General features: G+C 58.0%; 2 protein-coding genes and 1 long non-coding RNA gene across 5 annotated transcripts; 1 reads left to right on the top strand and 2 right to left on the bottom strand.

The window, feature by feature from the left end:
* Positions 1–231: 231 nt before the first annotated feature.
* LAD1 (ladinin 1) lies at positions 232–9,576 on the bottom strand. 2 transcript variants are annotated; one of them, XM_040652816.2, is made up of 11 exons: positions 9,534–9,576; positions 7,672–7,780; positions 5,088–5,228; positions 4,461–4,920; positions 3,893–4,036; positions 3,335–3,384; positions 2,766–2,838; positions 2,326–2,457; positions 1,904–1,993; positions 1,113–1,190; positions 232–1,008 (listed from the first exon to the last, which is right to left on the bottom strand). In XM_040652816.2, the coding sequence occupies exons 1-11, from the start codon at positions 9,559–9,561 to the stop codon at positions 1,003–1,005; spliced, it is 1,311 nt and encodes a 436-aa protein (XP_040508750.1). In that variant the 5' UTR covers positions 9,562–9,576; the 3' UTR covers positions 232–1,002. The 2 variants fall into 2 exon arrangements, with proteins under 2 accessions (XP_040508750.1, XP_024999604.2); XM_025143836.3 differs by lacking the exon at positions 9,534–9,576 and adding an exon at positions 7,887–8,056.
* Positions 9,577–9,721: 145 nt separating this feature from the next.
* Positions 9,722–13,382, top strand: LOC121107605. The gene is made up of 3 exons (XR_005841876.1): positions 9,722–9,918; positions 10,924–10,986; positions 12,255–13,382. It is a non-coding gene; the product is annotated as an uncharacterized LOC121107605 (long non-coding RNA).
* On the bottom strand, positions 11,431–16,846 carry TNNI1 (troponin I type 1 (skeletal, slow)). Of its 2 annotated transcripts, none has more exons than XM_004934839.5 (9): positions 16,809–16,846; positions 15,164–15,194; positions 14,705–14,711; positions 14,573–14,614; positions 14,017–14,148; positions 13,849–13,938; positions 13,409–13,585; positions 11,890–12,000; positions 11,431–11,784 (listed from the first exon to the last, which is right to left on the bottom strand). In XM_004934839.5, exons 2-8 carry the CDS (start codon positions 15,172–15,174, stop codon positions 11,893–11,895), a joined length of 567 nt encoding a protein of 188 aa, XP_004934896.1. In that variant the 5' UTR covers positions 15,175–15,194; positions 16,809–16,846; the 3' UTR covers positions 11,431–11,784; positions 11,890–11,892. The 2 variants fall into 2 exon arrangements, with proteins under 2 accessions (XP_004934896.1, XP_419242.3); XM_419242.7 differs by having other exon boundaries at positions 11,431–11,600.
* Between the last annotated feature and the right edge of the window lie 261 nt (positions 16,847–17,107).

The following is a 17,107-nucleotide window of genomic DNA, read 5'->3' as shown; positions in this document are numbered from 1 at the left end:
ATACGTGAGTGCCCGAGGGGCTGACACAAGCCAGCCAGCTGTCACCTCCCAGGGCTGGGGACGCTGATAAGGCAGCGCTTCGGACCCGACCCTCTGCTGCAGCCCCAGATGCTGTCATGTGAAAGCCCAGACTTCTTTTATCCCCCACCCTGAGAGATTTGTCTTAAATTTCGGCTTTTTTCCTCTTGCAGGATGATGGGATGCGAGTCCTTCAGGTCCCAGCCGAGCAGGAACGTTTCAGAAGGAGCCACTTTTATTAGAAAACAACCCAGTCCTAAAGAAAATCAAGTCCTACCCAAAGCCAAACAAGCAAGAGCAGATCTGGGGGCAGCAGGAGGGTCCCACACCGAATTTGGACAGCGCAGTGATTGCTGAAGGCACAGCCCCAGCCTGTGGCAGAAGGATTTGGGCATCATTATAGGCTCCTGGTGTCCCCCCAGGTGGGTGCAGCAGGCACGTGGGGACCAGGTGGCTTTGGGGGTCTCCAGGCTACGTTGGTATGCACATTTTGCAGCCTTTGCCTTTGGTTGGGCCAGCCCTGGGGAGGGGGTGACATCTCCCTGCCCCCCACCTCACCCCACACACGGGGCCGGGCACAGTCTATGGATGTGCAGCCTCACTGCTGACACGATCCAGCTGCAAGGGACAGGGATGGGCAGATCCCTTTAGCAAGCACAGTTACGGGGCACAGCCAGGGAATGGGAGCAGGACACCGAAACGCTGTAGGGAAGCAAGGCAAGGGTCTGTTCAGAGTCTGCAGGGAGCCTCCAGGTGTGGGTTCTCCTGGCCAGGCAGTGAGCGAGGAGAGGGGACGCAGGGACGGACTTCCAGCCTTCTTCCTTCCCAGCCCACAAGCTGAGGACCCCGGGCCACCCCGTTCCACCCGCAGGTGGCAGTGGGGACTCAGTGGCAGTGTGGGCTGCTGGACGGCAGGGCAGGGCCGGGCTTTGATCTTCAGAGAGAACAGTTTTCATCATCTGCTGATGTTTGCGTGTGGCATTGTTACAACTGGAAGAGAAAGCAAAGGAACGATGGAGGAATGGGGCTGCCGGTGATGCAGATCCCAGCCCTGCCCCAGCCCAGGGCGGCTCTCAGAGCAGCCCCACATTTACCTCAGTGTCTGCAGGGCTCTCTCTGGGCTGCTTCACCCAGACGTCACGCTTTGGCAGGCTGCTGATTCTCCTGATGTCCTGCAAACAGGAGCATAGTGAGCGGCACGGGGAGGTCCTCCCCACGCATCGCGCCTCTGGGCAAAGCATTTCCACCTAACTGACGTCTCCAGGAAGTGCATGGTGGAAAGTGTTGTTATAAGGGGAAAAAACAGCCCAGGAGTGACCCCAGAAGCAAACCCTTCCAGGCAGACCGAGGCAGTGCAGCCTCCCATGCAGTCATGTCTGGGCAGTGCTAATCCCAGAGCTCAGTGCTGGGGGTGCCCAGGCATGTCTGACCGACTGGGGCTGCCCCTCCTCGTCCTGTACCACAGGGCTGCCCTGAGCAGCAGCAACAAATCCTATTGCTGTATAGGGTGACATCTGCCCAGCGCTTCTCCTTGCTGAATCTCTCCAAGCACTGAAAGCTGCCTGGAGGTCAAAGTGCCCCCTCCCCATCTCCCCCAGATCCGTGCCCCTGGAGCCAAGTCTGAGTCCCCGCAGCTGTGGGGCTCCATCCTTTGGGGGGCGTCCTGCATGCAGGATGTAAATCGTTGCAGCCCCCAAGCACAGCTTGGTGCACAGCAGGTCCTCAAGCTCCGCAGAGCCCGTATGAAGTATCAAAGCCTTTAATGGGTTCAACCAAGAGTCCTCCAAACCCTTCCAGCCCCACCTGCCCCCCTGGATGCAGGGACATGTCCCACCATGCTGCCAGGGCTCAGGGTTCACCCCGAGGCGATGGCACAAGCTGTTACCTTGCTCTTTTCATCCTTGGCAGGCTCCTGAGTTCGGCTGATCCACAGATTAATGCGTGATGTCACCGATCCCGGGATCTTCAGGTTGTCCTGTGGCACAGACATGGATAGCAGGGTTACAGCTCCAGCTCTCTCATTGCACAAACACAGCCCAGGGCCGTGCTCAGGGCACAGGGAGACTGAGCAAATCCACAGGTGAGGACCAGCATACGCCTTGGCTCTGTCCCAGCTCCCCAAAAACAACCCCCCACGCTGCCACAGCGCAGTTTCGGTGGCCCAAGCCCTGCCCTGCCCACACAGCCACCACCAACCTCCCTCCAAACCCATCCAGGCAGCAGCCTGTCCCACTGCACGTTGATGTCTATCCTATCGGTACCCAAAATGGGGAAGATTTGCCCTAAAAAGCCAACGTCCCCCCTCACCTTCCTGGCAGCAAATGGCTCTGCCTTGCTGGGGGTGCTGGCCTCGAAGAAGTTGCGTTTGCTGGCCACCCCGTCTGAGGTCAGCACCAGGCTCTTCTGCACGGTCAGGGAAGATCTCACTGAGCCCGAGCGCTGCGAGAGAGAGTGGGGTATCAGTGGGGGCTGTGCTCATCCCGAGGGCTGCAGAGCAGAGCCCACCGTCTGCTCCCTCCTTAACCTTCTCCAGCTCTTGGTGTTGCTCAGCAGGACCGCGCAGCGTCCCCACGACCCTCTCCAAGGTTCTGCTCCTAAAACCCTGAGACCGATCCGTTTCCCACATGGGACATTCTTCAGCCCCATTAGGATGGGGGTTTTTTGGTGAAGCACAGTCCCTCTCTCCCCACTCAGCTCCAGGCCACCCTTTCCCTCCCATCGCACATCTCCCAGCCTGGTTTCTCTACCTGCACAGCTGACGTGTACTTTTCCAGCTTCTCCTCAATGCTGCTGCTGCTGCCGGGGATCCTCATGCTTGCACTGGTGACGAAGAGGAGGGGAGAGAGTTGAATGCAGCCCCCCGGATCTCCTCACCTCAGCCCACAGTCCTGGGGGGCTCCACTTGGTAGGAGGAGAGCTCATCCAACCCAGGCACTCATCCTGCACCTGTCTGCCAGGGAAACAGCCCCATCCCTGACAGCGACCCAGATCAATGGGAATTAATATGGCCCACACTCTTGGCTCCCCAGCTTACCATCTCCAGCACTGCCAGATCTGCTCTTCGTCTTATTGTCATAGAATCCTTAAGGTTGGAAAAGACCTCTAAGGCCATCAGGTCCAACTGCCGACCCACCCCCCATGCTTGCTAAGCCACGTCCCATCTTCCCAGTGTGCTGTTCCTCTGAGCATCCTGCCCAGCCAGCCTGGGGCCGGCGTTCTGCAGACCCATGGCCAGGTAGGTCCCATCACCTCCTCCCTTTGAAAACAGAGGAGGGGCCATCCCTGCCCATAAAGGCAGCACGGGGAGAGCTCTGACCTTCTTGTGAGAGGACTCTCACTTTCTTCTTTCTGTTTATTTGAGATCACCTGGAAAACATAAAGGGGTGGAATACAGGAGCAACAGATAAGAACAAGAGAACCTGGGTCGGACTCTGCTTCCCCATTCTCAGGCATGCTCTGCTTTCACCCACGGAAGAGCCACATCTCAAACCCGAGATATCAAGACATGAGAAGCAGGATGGATGTATTTGTTTCTCATTTGGCATTCTCAGAGAAGAACAGAAATGCCAGAGGGTGGACGGTTGTGTCTGTGACCTTTGGGGGTCTCCCTGACAACCAGCTCCCTGTTCTCTCCCCCCTTCCCACACTGCAGCACAACGCACGTGAACACACTGTCTGCTGCAAGGGACTTTCGGTCTGAGAAGGAGAATGGAAACAGAAGAAAGACTGAAGCAGAGCAATGCCCAGACCGAAGGGTGGATTTCAAATGCACATTTTGGAAGAGGAACTGTGCCTGGAGACCAAAGCAACCCTTCCCTGCTCCCATCTTCTGCTGCCTTAACGTGATTCCTTTTCCCCCTTGTTTTGCTCTTACCCGAAAGGAGACCGTTCTTGGGCTGCTTCTTCTGATGGAGCTGCTGTAGGTGGCAGGAGCTGGAGGAGCATCCCGCCCTTCTGTAGGTTCCTCCTGGCTGGGAGGCGGCTGCATTCCCTCCTTTGAGGGACTCCTGGGTGGTTGCTGGGAAAAAAAGCAGACATTTGATGCAGCCATGCAGAGTTTGCAGGGGAGGTGCAGGCGCAGCGATCAGAGCAGCCAGGATTTGCAAAGCTCAAACATCCCTTTGGGGAAACCTTATGGCAATTGGCAGTGCTGCAGGAGAAGGTGATCATAGAGGCACATGCAAAGTGAGGAAAGGAGGTGGTGGGACCGTGGTACCTCCTCGTCCATCTACAGCGTGTGGCAGGGCAAGGACAGACCCCGACCTCACAGAGTGCTGCTCAGCCCACGGCCCCATGAGGTCAGGGAGCACTTCCCCAAGCACACCTTCCCCAACAGCCCACAGGCTGCATTTCCCCCCTGGTACCCTTTGGTTCTCCTTTGTCCTTCCAGCACCCAGAACTTCCCAGCCCAAGTCTCAGCACCGTGCCCAGGTCCCGCTTACCTGCGGGGCTGGAGGTGAGGTCCCCTCCGAGGCTGCCTTCTCCTCCGTGCTGGAGCTCCTGGTCCGGGTCAGGATCTTCACCTCGCGCAGCCGGCAGCCCCCCAGCTCTGGAGCCGCTCGCTGCTGCTGCTCCTCTCTCCTCTGCTCTCCCCGCAGTGTCCCCACACTCGATCCCTCTCTGTCCTGCAGCCGTCCTCTCGCCGTCACCTTCCTCTCGTGGCTCTGCTCCGGCTGCTGCTCTCCTGCTGGGGCCGTATTCTGACCCCGCTCTGCAGCCGCGATGCTCCCCTGCCCCGTGCGTGGCTTCATTCCTGCCTCCTGCTGCTCCTTCTCCTGTTTTGGTTTCTCAGACACTGCCATTGGTGACCGCATCCGTCTCCCTTCTTTCGTCCTCAGCACCTCTGTCAGCTTACTCTCTTCATCTTCCTCGGGAGCCGTCGGCTTCACCGGGGCCTGGGGCCTGCAGAGAGACCAAGCAGGGTCAGACCTCGGCTTCCAGCCCACAGGTGAGGTTAACCCGGTGATGGGGCACCTCTCTGCTCCCTCCAGCACAGATCAAGGCTGGCTGCTGGGCTGCTTCTTCCTGCTCAGGAAGCACCCAGGGCACAGCTGACACCCGGCACCCACCTGCTGGGAGCGGGGCTGGGGTCCTTCCCGGGGCTGGGGTGGTCTTCATCCATGGACGAGGAGGACAGCAGGCTGCGGTGCCGCCGCCGGCGCTCCCTTTGCTGCTCTTCTTCATCTTCAAGTGTCCTCTGCCTGGCCAGGCTGTGTGGGAGGAGATGCGGAATCACAGTCATAGAATAGCTGGAGGTGGAAGGGACCCATAGGGATCACTAAGCCCAACTCCTGGCTCTGCACAGGACCACCCCAAAATCCAACCACAGCAGAGCTGTGGGGCTGCTGGGCACAGGGGAGGGGACACCACCACGAACCACGTGTCGTAAAGCACTCCCGATCCACCCAACTGATCCCCGCATTTCCCAATGCGAGCACTTGGCTTTCCAGCTCCTAATGTATCCCATTCAGGGCAGCGCTCATCGGAAAGGAATCCCTACATTAAGTGAGATCATCTGGGTGAGGATGTCTCACCTGGAACTCAGCAGAGCCCCGGAACCGCAGCACGGATCCCAACCACGCGCCCCGGGTGGGTCCCCATGGGCAGCAGCAGGTCGTAGCCACAACATTATGGGTTATGGGGATGGCTTTTTAATATTCATTGTGCAAAAGGCCCCAGAGGCAGAAGGACAGGGATCTCCTCTGGCACCCACAGCCAGAAGGACCGGGAATTTGTTATAACCACAGCTTACACCAAACTACCCTCTAAAGAGCCATTTTGGCGCCAGCCAAAGCAATGGCTTTTAGGCTAAAACAGCCACCTGAACGCAAAGCTGTTTGGAAAACAAGCTTCCTTTCTCCACTCAAACCATGCCTGCTCTCTCTGCCACCGTGTTGGGCAATATTTTCCAGGCTGCTATGAGGTTTTCACAACAGCATCCGTGTACCTGCAGCCCCAGCCCTGACCCGGCCATGAACACTCACAGCCCCCACAGGATCCGGCCCCACATAGCACTCCATGCAGCTGCACCCGGACCCAGCATTTGCTCTGAAGCTGACTTTTAAGGATGTGAAAGTCAGAGCACGCCCGGGTCCGGCACCGCTGCGGACACAGCGCTCTGTGAGTTACTGTGTAATGAAGGCTGGGTCATAAATTAAACCACATTACCCCCCGCGACCATTCGCAGCTCCTGTTCTTCCTGGTGGACGGAGGCGGGGAGGCTGCAGGGGCAGCAGTGCGGAACGGAGAGCGGGGATGGGGTCATGGCACAGCGTGTGCCGCCTTCCTCCACCCCATCACCCAGCAGAGTGCTGTGGGGTGCAGCAGGGATGGAGAAGGTGGGGCTCTGCCATGGGGCTCCGCTGTGAGCATCCCCAGCACTGCAGCAGCGCTCCCCTCTATTTGCCTGCAAACATCTCTGCGCGGCTCAGCTGCCCTTGCAGAGCCACTCAGCTGTATTTGCAAGGATGGAGGTGCTGCCCCCCCACAGCGACAGCACAGAGCCCAACCTCCGAGCCCGCGTTCCTTTGATTTGCACACGCAGCCTCCAAAATGAAACTGAGGTTTCCCCGCCTCGCGTTTGTTTGGCTCCTGCAGGCGGCACATAGCTGGCATTGCTGCCGTGCAGTTTCTCATTATTGGTAATGAAATAATCCACACATCAGGCTATGGATTTGCTTTGCCAGTCTTTCCCTCTGCTGTTTCAAAGACGGATTCCTTTCTCGCTGTATTACCTTTTTTAACCTCAAAGAGATGAGTAAAAGGAGGTTGGCAGCTCTCCCCTGCCTTGTCCTCTCCTGCCCTGTTAATCATTAGTGCTGAGATATTTGACATCTCTGCTGTTTCAGGGAATGCTGTCTCATCTCATGGGAGGAGAAACCGCCTTCTTGCCTTGTGCAAGTGGCAGGCACAGGACCTGATGGGCATGGAGGTGGCCCTGGATGGGGTTTGGATGCGCCCTGGATCTGTCCCAGAGCCCCGTGATAGAGGCAGCGATGTGCACTGACAGCACCGGGGGATCCATTCCCAGTTCTGGGCTGATCCCATTGGGTGTTATACCCCGAACTACAGCCGTCCTGGAAGCCCTTTGGCTGGGTGAGCCAACAGCCAGACAGGGATTTCTGCACCGCTCTGTGGGCTGTGTCTGACTCACTGTGACCAGCTCTGGGTGTGTGCAGTGTCAGCACCGACCCCACGTCCCTGGGCTGGGTGTGAGCCCCCAGCCCCCACCTCCCCCAGCCCAGGAGCTCCCATCGGAACCCAAATCGCTGTCGGGAAGGGCACAGCCATGGGACAGGGCAGGTTTGGCGGTGGGGATGAATCAGATGGGCAGAGCCTGGGCACGCTCTGGGGGCCTCGCAAGCACGGGAGAGCACAAAACCTCCCAGCCATTCCCAGAACCAGTGCAGAGAGGAGCAAAACAGACCCCCAAACCAGGAACACACCTGGCATGGGGCGAGGATAACTCCCCAGAGCTGCTTCCCTTCTCCCATAGGCAGAAGAAACAAAACCATTCCAGGTCTCACCCACCCACGAGAAACCCCCCCATGCACCGAGCACTAACAGGGCAGCAGCTGAAGGCAACACCCGTCCTCCCCACACCCCGCAGTGCCGGCAGCCCACCCTGACCCCATCCTCGCTGCCCTGACCCACCTGGAGAGGTCGGACCAATTCCTCCTGCTGAAAGACATCGCTGCTTCTCGTGGGTCTCCGGCAGCCCCAAAACCTCGCAGGCATCCAGGCCAAGGTGGGTCGGCGGGGACTGGCAGCCCAAGGAGGGAGGGAACCTGCAAGGTTATTTCCCTGTGCACCTTTACCCTCCTGCAGCCCGTTTACCACCCCGCTGCATCACATGGTCTCTTATCTACCTGGACAGAGGCAGGGCTGTAATTTGTCTACTAGCAGCGCCGTGCAAAAGCCGCCCTGCCCAGGAGTGCCACGCAAAGCAGAGCTCAGCTCACTGCCTGCTGTGCCAGGGCTCGCAGCGAGACCCGCGCTCTGGGCTGGATCCATCCAGGTCTCCCAGGGTTTCGGAGACAACTCCCAGCCCAGAACCTGTTCTACCAGCACCCTGCGCCCGTCACCGCCTCCTGCGAGAGGCTGGAGGAGGTGAATTGCCGTGGGTGCGTGGGAGGAGGCAGCCGCTGGCTCTCCGGGATCCAAAACAGTCATTAAACACCTCCGGCTGGGTGCGCAGCGTGCCCAAGGAGATGGGAGGCTGCCCCACTCCTTGAAGCCTTCTTTTTTTTTTTTTCTGGACATCTTGTGGCCTCTCCATTGCTGTGAGCTTTGCTGCATTGAGAAGCACTCAAAAGGCCTTGGGGGAGCCCACCCAGCAAACCCACCGTCCCTCTGGGCTGCCCCCTGGACCCCGTCCCCAGATTCCTCCAGGTGTGCCAAGGCCTGAGCAGCCCCAGTGGTCTCTTTGAACCAAAGGCTCCTGATCAAAACCCCATCTCTGAAGGCCATCTCTGTCCCCTATCTGTGGGCCACCCACCCCAAGCCGGTTCTGCTTTCCTTCCTCTTTGCTGTCACTGTTGCCTTTCAAGTGCTGTCACCCATACAGGGAGTTCCGTGAGTGGCGGCACAAAGAGCAGAACTTACTCAAATAACCTTGTAAGTGTCCCACTAATTGCTGACAAACTATATATAGCCGTCCAGCATCAGCGAGCTGCTAGAAAGCAGTGAACCCTTCTGATTAATGCACGGCGAGTGCTTTACTTGCAAAACGCATTGCCAAAGGATATCAGTGAGGCACAGGACTTAGCAGGGTTTTTCAGAGGATTAGGCTGAGCGCAGTGAAAGAACACCCCCAGCTAGGATCTATGGAGAAAAGGAACATAAAACCTGGCAGTTTGTGATTCCTCTTATGATGAAGATGAAGAAATTCTAGCCAGGATTTAGCAGACAGCGATCGGGCAGAGGATAAGTGTTGGTGATGCTCCCCCCTCGGACTGCCCTGATCCTTATTTTCAGCTCAGAGACTTTTTTAAAGACCCCTCAGTGAGTTTCTCCTCCAGCACGGAGTTCCCAGCTCCGTTCCCCACCCCCCCATTGCTTTGGGCTGCCTCAAGCTGAGCCGTTTGGCAGCACAAAGCATTGATCTCCAGCCACCAGGACACCACTGGTGTGAGATATTTGCTGCCCCAGAGCAGTCAGCTCATCCCTCCCCTCTGCTTTCTACGTTTTTTCACATCTTCTGTAACCCCAAACTGTCACCTCCACGTTGGCAATGGCCAACCAGGAGCCGATCCTTTATGTACAAACTCATGTTGGATTTTCCCTGTAGGGTCAACTGCCATTTTATCCCCAAATCCCAGCCCTGCAAGATCCTTCTGAGCGTGTTCGTCACCGTCCTTCATCTCTGCTATGCTGAAAATGCCAGAGTGAGCAGCAGGCTTTGCTATCTCGCCATCGCTGTTTCCCATCTATTCCCTCAACATTTATCTCTCCTTGGACTTTCCCTCTTCGCTGTGGCTTTTCCAGCCGTTGCTCCTGGGAGGCCAGAACCTCACCTGGCGCAGAGCAGCAGAGGACACCCATTTATACCCGTTAAGGAGCCAGGCCGGTATCGGCCAGGATTGTTCTTTCCCTTGGGAACACTGTCCTGTGCCTCATCCCCACGCGTGTTTCTTTGGCTGAGGGCAGTGGAGAGCTTCCAGTTCTCATAATTGTGCTGTAATTGGGGCATTCCTCAGCCTCGCCCCGGGGCCCAGCAGCACATCCTGCACCTCCACCCATCCGCTGGTCCTGAGCGGCCCCAGCTCCGCTCCTCCATCACACTTTGCTCCCTGGCTAAAACTCCTTCAGCTTTGGGGGAGGTGGGTGTGATGTGTGAGAAACTGGGAGCACTGAGGCACCTCCACTGTGAGAGGGAAGCCAAGCAGGAAAGCATCTCAGGTTGGTTGTTTTTTGCTCAGAAATCAAGCAAAACCCAACCATGGAAAGGAGGAAGGGAGGGAGGGAGGGAGGGAGAGAGGGAGGAAGGAAGGAAGGAAGGAAGGAAGGAAGGAAGGAAGGAAGGAAGGAAGGAAGGAAGGAAGGAAGGAAGGAAGGAAGGCAGGCAGGCAGGCAGGCTGGCACTGGATGCCTTGTTTCAGAGCTGCCACTGTGGTGCCCCAGGGGTGCTGTAGAGTCCTTCAGGTTCCTATCATCCTCTGCAGAGGCCTCTTCAGCAGAAGCCATCTCCTGTGATGCCCCAGGGCCACAGCTAATGATGAAGAGGTACGGCTGTCCCCCAGGAGCAGTGTCACTGGCAGCCTTTCAAGCTGCATTACATGAAGTAACTGATGCTGCCAGCTGGAAAGCAGCTGCACGACAGATTGCATCCCTCAAAGCACAGGAAATTAGTTGTAATTAATGAGGAATTCCCTCTGATATGAGCAATGGGTCAGAGTTTAGCTTCTCCATGAGCTGGCAGCCTGGCACTGACCTCATGCAGTGCTCTGCGGAGGCCATGGGGTTGGAGGGTCCGTGGGGCCGTGCCCACCCAACCCAGGGCTGCCCACTGCCCCCAGCCCTCCCTCTGCAGCTCCCACCACCAACAGAGCTGCAAACGCTCCCAGGGCAAAATGGCTGTGGCCATACAGAGCCAACTATAGCCTGCAGTGAGAGCATTCCTGGCCGCAGGGCTGTGCTGGTGAGCCCCGGGCATCGCTCTGCCGCAGCGTACGGCGTTTCGGTGCAGAGGGTTTGGAGACATGTTGGGCATCCCAGCAGTGCCCACCAGAGCCCGGTCCCACAGCACCCACCTCCCCATTGCCTTTCATCTCACTGCCAGCCCTCCCTGCCCCACAAACACCACCCCTGTTTGTAAAGTACCCGATTATCATAATTACGCTGAGCTCAGAGCTGCGTTCCCGACCCCAACTCGGTTTGGTTTTGGGTTTTCTGCTTCTGTTTCAGTTCTGAAGAAGGCTTTGTTTCCATGAAACCTCGCTGCATTTTCCAGCCATTCCAGTCGGTCAGGTACAGTTATTGCCTCTCCCTCCACACCTTTCTTCCCCTGCCAGAATCACAGCCATGTGTGTGAGTTCCCTCTGGGGATCCCAGGACGCAGCCTCGGCACGGTGCCCACGCGGGCAGTGCGATCAGAGCTGAAACCTCTGAGTTCACATTTGTTGTTGGGGCCGCGATGGTGGATCTCCCACCCCAATGGCACCGTGGCCGAGCTGGGATCTCCAGTCCCAATGGCATCATGGCCAAGTGGGAGACACGATTATGGGGTGCACACACCCATTGCTGCAGTGATGTAGGAAATGACAGAGGTGGGCTCGGTAGATCTGGGGGTACCCTGGTGGGAGGTGGAAGAGGTGATCCCCATGCAAGGCTGAGCCCAGGGCACAGGAAAGCACTGGGTTACCTTGCTATGTACCCACACCTACCCTTGGCCAACGCAGAGATGAGCCCATGCAGTGTTCGGCCCCAGAGACCATCCTTTAATATACATGCAGCTGCATGGGCACATCTTGGGCTGCGCTGGAGGTTTGGGAGCGCGGGGAGCAGGGCTGTCCCCTCTCTGCAGAGCTGGGAGGGGATGGTGGATGGTGGCCTCTCCAAGAGCACATCTTGTGTGGGTGAGACTGAAAGTGGGGAGAGAGGCAGAGCTGAAAGGAAGAAGCTCAGATCTCCTTCCCAGGTGGTTGTCCACGTGGTTCATCTCAGTGGGGAGTTCAGGGCAATGGTGCAAAGAGGGCAGAGGGGCAGCAAGGCAGGGGGTCAGGGGGCAGCCAGAAGGGTTGGGGATGTTCTTCTGTCCTGGTGCTCCTGTGGGAGAGAAACAGAGCAGAGCAGGGGGGCAGGAGAGGAGTTTCCCAAAAAGCAGCCCAAGGAACTGGGATCCTGGCTGGGTTAACACCTCTCTGGGATTACCTCTCACTGTCCCGTGGGGGACTTGGCGGCGTCGAACATCTTCTTCCGCCCCTCCATCCCCGACATGGCCTCCACGTTCTTGCGCCAATCACCCACCTCCACGGGGCGCTCCTGCCAGGGGGATGGGACAGCGGGGACACGGGTTGGGATCAGAGCACTGGCAGCCCCACAACTCCCCGCCCCACTGCACAGAGCCCTGCACACGGCCAGCCACTGCCCTGCTGCAGATGCCCTCTCCATCAGAGCTCTGCCCTGGGTGTGTGGATGTGGGGCTGGCCAAGGGGATGGTGAGCTGTAGCATGGAGCTCTGGGTGCATGAGGCTGTCACCCCAAAGCTGCGTGAAAATCCCAGAAAATCCCATTAGGAGGATGGAGCCGATGTGGGATTTATTCCAGTTCTACACCAGCACACTGAGTGCAAGCAGAAGCACTTTCACTGCAAGGAGAGCTCATCTCAGATGGGACTGGGAGTGCTGGCAGTGCAGGGAGAGCACAACAGGGCAGAATGGGAAGGTGGCAGCCCTGGGAGCGTGCCCAGGCACCGGCTCTGCCAGCCCACAGGCATTCATAGATTACAGGCCGTGCTCCCAAATCGTCTCACAGCATCTAAAATAAACTCAGATCTGATCACCACCTGGCGTTGAGATCTGTAAGTGCAGTTTTCTGTCCAAAGGGCTGAAAATACGTCCTATGAGCAACAGTGGGGGGAAAAAATAAGAAGGAAAAATGAGCAGAAAATTGATGCTTTTGTGCAAACTGCTGAGCTGGGACCAGCAGGTAAAACACAGCGATCTTTGAGGAGAGGCACTGGCATAGCAGCACAGCCCTCCTGGGAGCAATCTGGACATCCCAACTTTGCTGCTGCTCCAGGAAGGACCAAAAAGTTGCAATTCCTGAACATGGCACTGAGAAAAAGTCCTCCCAGACTCTCTGGGACTGTCAAAGCACTCTGCGTGGAACTGCCAGGGTGGTCTGACCTGAACGTCAGCACTGCACGTCTCCTCGTGGCTGTGAAGCACAAGGTGCACCAAAGCAAGGAGTCAAGGCAAGAAAGTCCAAATGCAACGCTGGGACTCACTCCCTTCTCTTATCTCTGCAAAGCTGCTGTGAGCTGGGCTGCCTATCTGCTGCCAAGTGTGCTTGCTGCGCTGGCTCTCTCTTATCTAATCTGGGCCTGGGAGTCTCCTGGGTGATTTGTGACTGGGATTGAACCAAATCAGAGCTCTACTTGTACCCAAGAAGACCAAAGACCAAACTCAACAGACACAGCAAAGGAGCTGCATCATCCCAGCTGGACGGATCCCTCACGCTCTGCGAGGGAAACATCACTGAGGCAACCTCAGGTCTCTGTTGCCATCATCTGCCAGTTACCTGGTCCAGCCAACACCCCCAGGTGGTCCTACGATCCACGCAATGAACACGACCCGCTATTCCTGAGGCTTATGAGGCATGAGGACGGCCCTCAGAGGCTGAAGGAGAAGGGCAAGGGCAGCCCTGGGAGGTCCTTCCATCTACCCACCTTCTCCGTGTCCTCCTTCTTGACAGACTTCAGGTTGGCTCTCAGGTCCATGGACACCTTGTGCTTGGAGCCCAGCAGAGCCCTCAGCATGGCGTCGGCGGAGACGCGGACCCTCCGCAGCGGGGGCCTCTTGAACTTCCCTCTCAGGTCGAGCACTTTGAGCTTCAGGTCTTTAATCTGCAGGATGGGGAAGGGGGGATGTGGAGGTCACGGAATGGAAGCCTTGCATGGGTGCAAGGAAAGGAGGTGAAGCAGCAGTGTCTGCTGACCCCAAGCCCCGGCGGGGTCTGAGCCCCTTCTCTTAGGGCCACCTCTCCCTGGGCTCGGAGCTGCCACTGCCCTGTCCCAGCCCACCCGGATGGCAGCCAGACCATGAGAAGGAGCGCTCAGACCTGCGAGGGGTGAGCAGGAGAGTGGGGAAGTCGCCCTCCCCCTCCTACCTCCCTGGTGTTATGGTTGCACTTTGCTTCGATGTCATATCTCTCTTCGTCCACAATCTCAACCTTCTCATGCAGCTCCCGGCACAGATCCTACGGCCAAGCAGAGCATGGGGGAGGTGAGCGGTGGCCGCGGTGCTGCAGGGGTCCATCCTCGGGGCAGGGATGTACCTGGAGTTGGCTCAAGGAGAGCCCGCTGGTGTGCAGGGGGGTGATGCGCTCAGACAGGTATCTCTCCTTCTCCGACTGTTTGTCCACGATCTCCTGCTCCCACTCCTCCTTGGCCTTTGCCAGCATCAAGCTCTGCGGGCACAAGCAGACGGTGGAGGTGTGGATGGGCAGATCCCATTGCTGAGGTCTCCAGAGGTGCCGGTGGGCCCACGGATGCTGACCTCAGCGCTTCTTTGCTCTGCTGTGGCAGAGACTTTCCCAAGGCACAGCAAGGGGAGCTCCCAGGGTGGTGCTGAGCAGCCCAGGTGCACCAACACGGGGGCTGTGGGGCTGCGGCTGCAGAGCAGGAGGGCTCGGAGCCTCTCCCACCTCCACGCAGGGGGAAGGGAGGGGAGATTTGCTCTATCGGCCACAGAGCCCACATCAGTGAGCGTTTCTCAGAAGAGAGGTGGGAGTGGGAGCTGCTCCCGCAGCGCTGCCGTTCCCCACCGCCATCCCACCAACCACACAGCTCCTGTTCCGCCAACCCGGGGAGTTTCCAGCCCTTAGGACTCACCTTCAACAGGAGCTTGCGCGAGGCTGTGATCTTGGATTTTCTCTAGGGGAAAGGAGAGGGAAAAAGCTTTGGAAACAAACTCAGAGCAAAGGCGGGGGAGCGGCACGATCCCTCCCAAAGGGAGGCACTCACCTCCCTGCTGGTGGGCGCATTCGGGCAGGAGCAGTGAAGGAGAGGAGAAAACAGAGCATCAGTGAGTGGGAATCAGGAGGTGGTGGCAGTCGGAAGTTTCCCTTGGGATTGCCATTGGTTTCCTTCTCTCTGTGTGCAATGTCTGACACCCACAGTGAGCCCGACCTGCAGCCGGGCTGAGCGCACGGAGCTCTGTGGGGGCTGAGGGTCCCCTCTCCAAAAGCCAAAATTCTGTGATTCTGTGCTTTCAGGTCCTCCGACCTCAGAAAGCTCCAGGCTTCCCATGAGGACCCTGAGGTCTCAGTGCACGGTTAGTTGAAGGCAGGTGATTTTTTACAAAGGGAACAGCACAGAGATCCCAAGGAATGTGTTCTCCAGTCTGAACCCCATGGGAAAAAGCATCTCGGTGGGTAGGAGTGGGAGAGCCCCGGGGGGGGGGGGGGGGGCAGCACTACTTACGGCTCCGGCATTGCGGCGCTGGGCTGATCTCCTGGAAACACACACAGACACAAATAAATAAATAACGTGCAGAAATAACTGAGTTTATGGAGTATATAGAGAGATGGGTCGGTGAATAAGAACAAATAGGAGAGGAGGATGAAAGAAGCCACAGAGCGGAGTCGGTCGGGCGCTGCCGGAGTGCGGTGCTGCCGATGGAGGGGAGCAGCCCTGGTGCCCCATGGAGCTTCCCAGTGCCCGCCCCACTCCTCACCCAGCCCAGGGGGGGATCTGTGGGTCTGGGTGTGCACAGGAGGGGCGGAGTGAGGGGTCACCCACCCCCTCTGCTCGGACCCCCCCAGCATCCAGCACTGCTCCCCACGGAACGCTCGCCGTCTCATACTTGGAATGCTCTCAGTAACCCTATGCCCCAGCAGCTGCTGTATGCTGAGCCCCTGCTGGCTGCTCACAGCGTGAGCCCAGGGGTGGGAAAAGCACTGGGAAAATGCACATCGAATCTTCCTTCCCTGTCTGCATCCAAACCGAAGGCGCATCTCCGCAACAAACAGCTCTCATCGGCGCTGATGGGGCTGCTGGTGCTCCTTCACACTGCAGTGTTCCACCTCCACCAACTTCTTCGCACCCCTCAGTGAATTTGGGAACCATTTTAAACCACAAAGGGGAAGGTTAAGAAGAGTTCCTCTGGTCCTGGAGAGGTGCCCCCGGACTGAGCACTGCGCAGTGTATGCAGCGGCCCCCACTTTGTCCCCATCCTTCCCTGTGTCCCCACTGCCTCAGAGCTCTGACCTGAAGCGTTGCAGCTGGGGGAGAAAAGCCACAGATCCCCACAGGATCCCCATCCCACAGAGCCTGCCAGGCCTTGGGGTTTACAGAGCATATCCCCAAAAATAGGATATATTTATATATGTTTTAGCAGACATCAGCCGCCCATTTCACGCTTCTTTTTTTTGGAGGTTTTTGGTGACGCAACGAACGCCCCGAAGGACACACGGGGAGGGCTGAGGGCAGACCCAACCGCCCCTTCCTGAATCCCCCGGGGGGGGCAGAAAACCCTTTGTGTCCCCGCAGAGCAGCAGCAGCTGGAGGAGCCTCGTGGCGCTCCCCTCCTTCCCCTCGGAACAAAGCCAGTCCAGGAGGTGGGACCCACGCCAGACCCCATCCCAGCGACCTCTATCAAGGGCAATCAAGTTTTAGGGCAGAATAGCTCTAATTTGGCTTCCCAGAGGGCTCAGCGGAGCAGTAGGATGTGCCTGGTGAGCTCATGTTTGGGATCTGGGGGCTCCAGACCCAGAGCATCCGTAAGAGACTTTGCTCTCTGACAGAGACATGATCGGGACGAGCTCATTCTGCTCTGATCACCAGCCATCAAAAGTGTAAAAAGTTTCATAAAACACAAAAGCGGAGGAAACATTAAAAGGAATAGCCCTGTAAAATCAAACACAGCCAGCCCTGCCGTCCCCCTGCGCCCACCCTGGGCGCACTCCAAGCCCACCTCCCCGCTCCCACCAGCAACCCCGAGAGCCACAGAAGGACTCAATCCGCCCCGGAACAGCGCTGGTGGCTGACTCAGATGGAACACCCACTGCCACAGCTGGGGACCAACAGCCCCACATCCCCAGCGACCCCACCGGGGGGACCCTCTTACCTGGGAGCTGCTGCCTGGTGTGTGCAGAGCCGAGCACTGCGGGGCCCGGCGGCGGAGGGGGAGTGTTAACCCTCAGCTGGCTTCCAAGTGGTCAGTAAAAATAGCACAAATCCCCTCTGGTGCACGGCGAGCCCCACTGCCCCATGACGTGCAGCACACACCTGGGGCGCTGCCTCGGGCACACGCGTGCATCGCAGCCGGGTTTGTTGCAGCTGTGACCCCAACGGCGCAACGTCTGCTGTTTGCATGAGGTCAGTTCTGCTGCTGCTCGCTGCCCGATGTGCAGTGCATGCATCCGG

Source organism: Gallus gallus, chromosome 26 (genome assembly GCF_016699485.2).
Source record: "Gallus gallus isolate bGalGal1 chromosome 26, bGalGal1.mat.broiler.GRCg7b, whole genome shotgun sequence".
Taxonomy (NCBI): Eukaryota; Metazoa; Chordata; class Aves; order Galliformes; family Phasianidae; genus Gallus; species Gallus gallus.
This window is presented reverse-complemented; position numbering and strand designations above follow the sequence as displayed.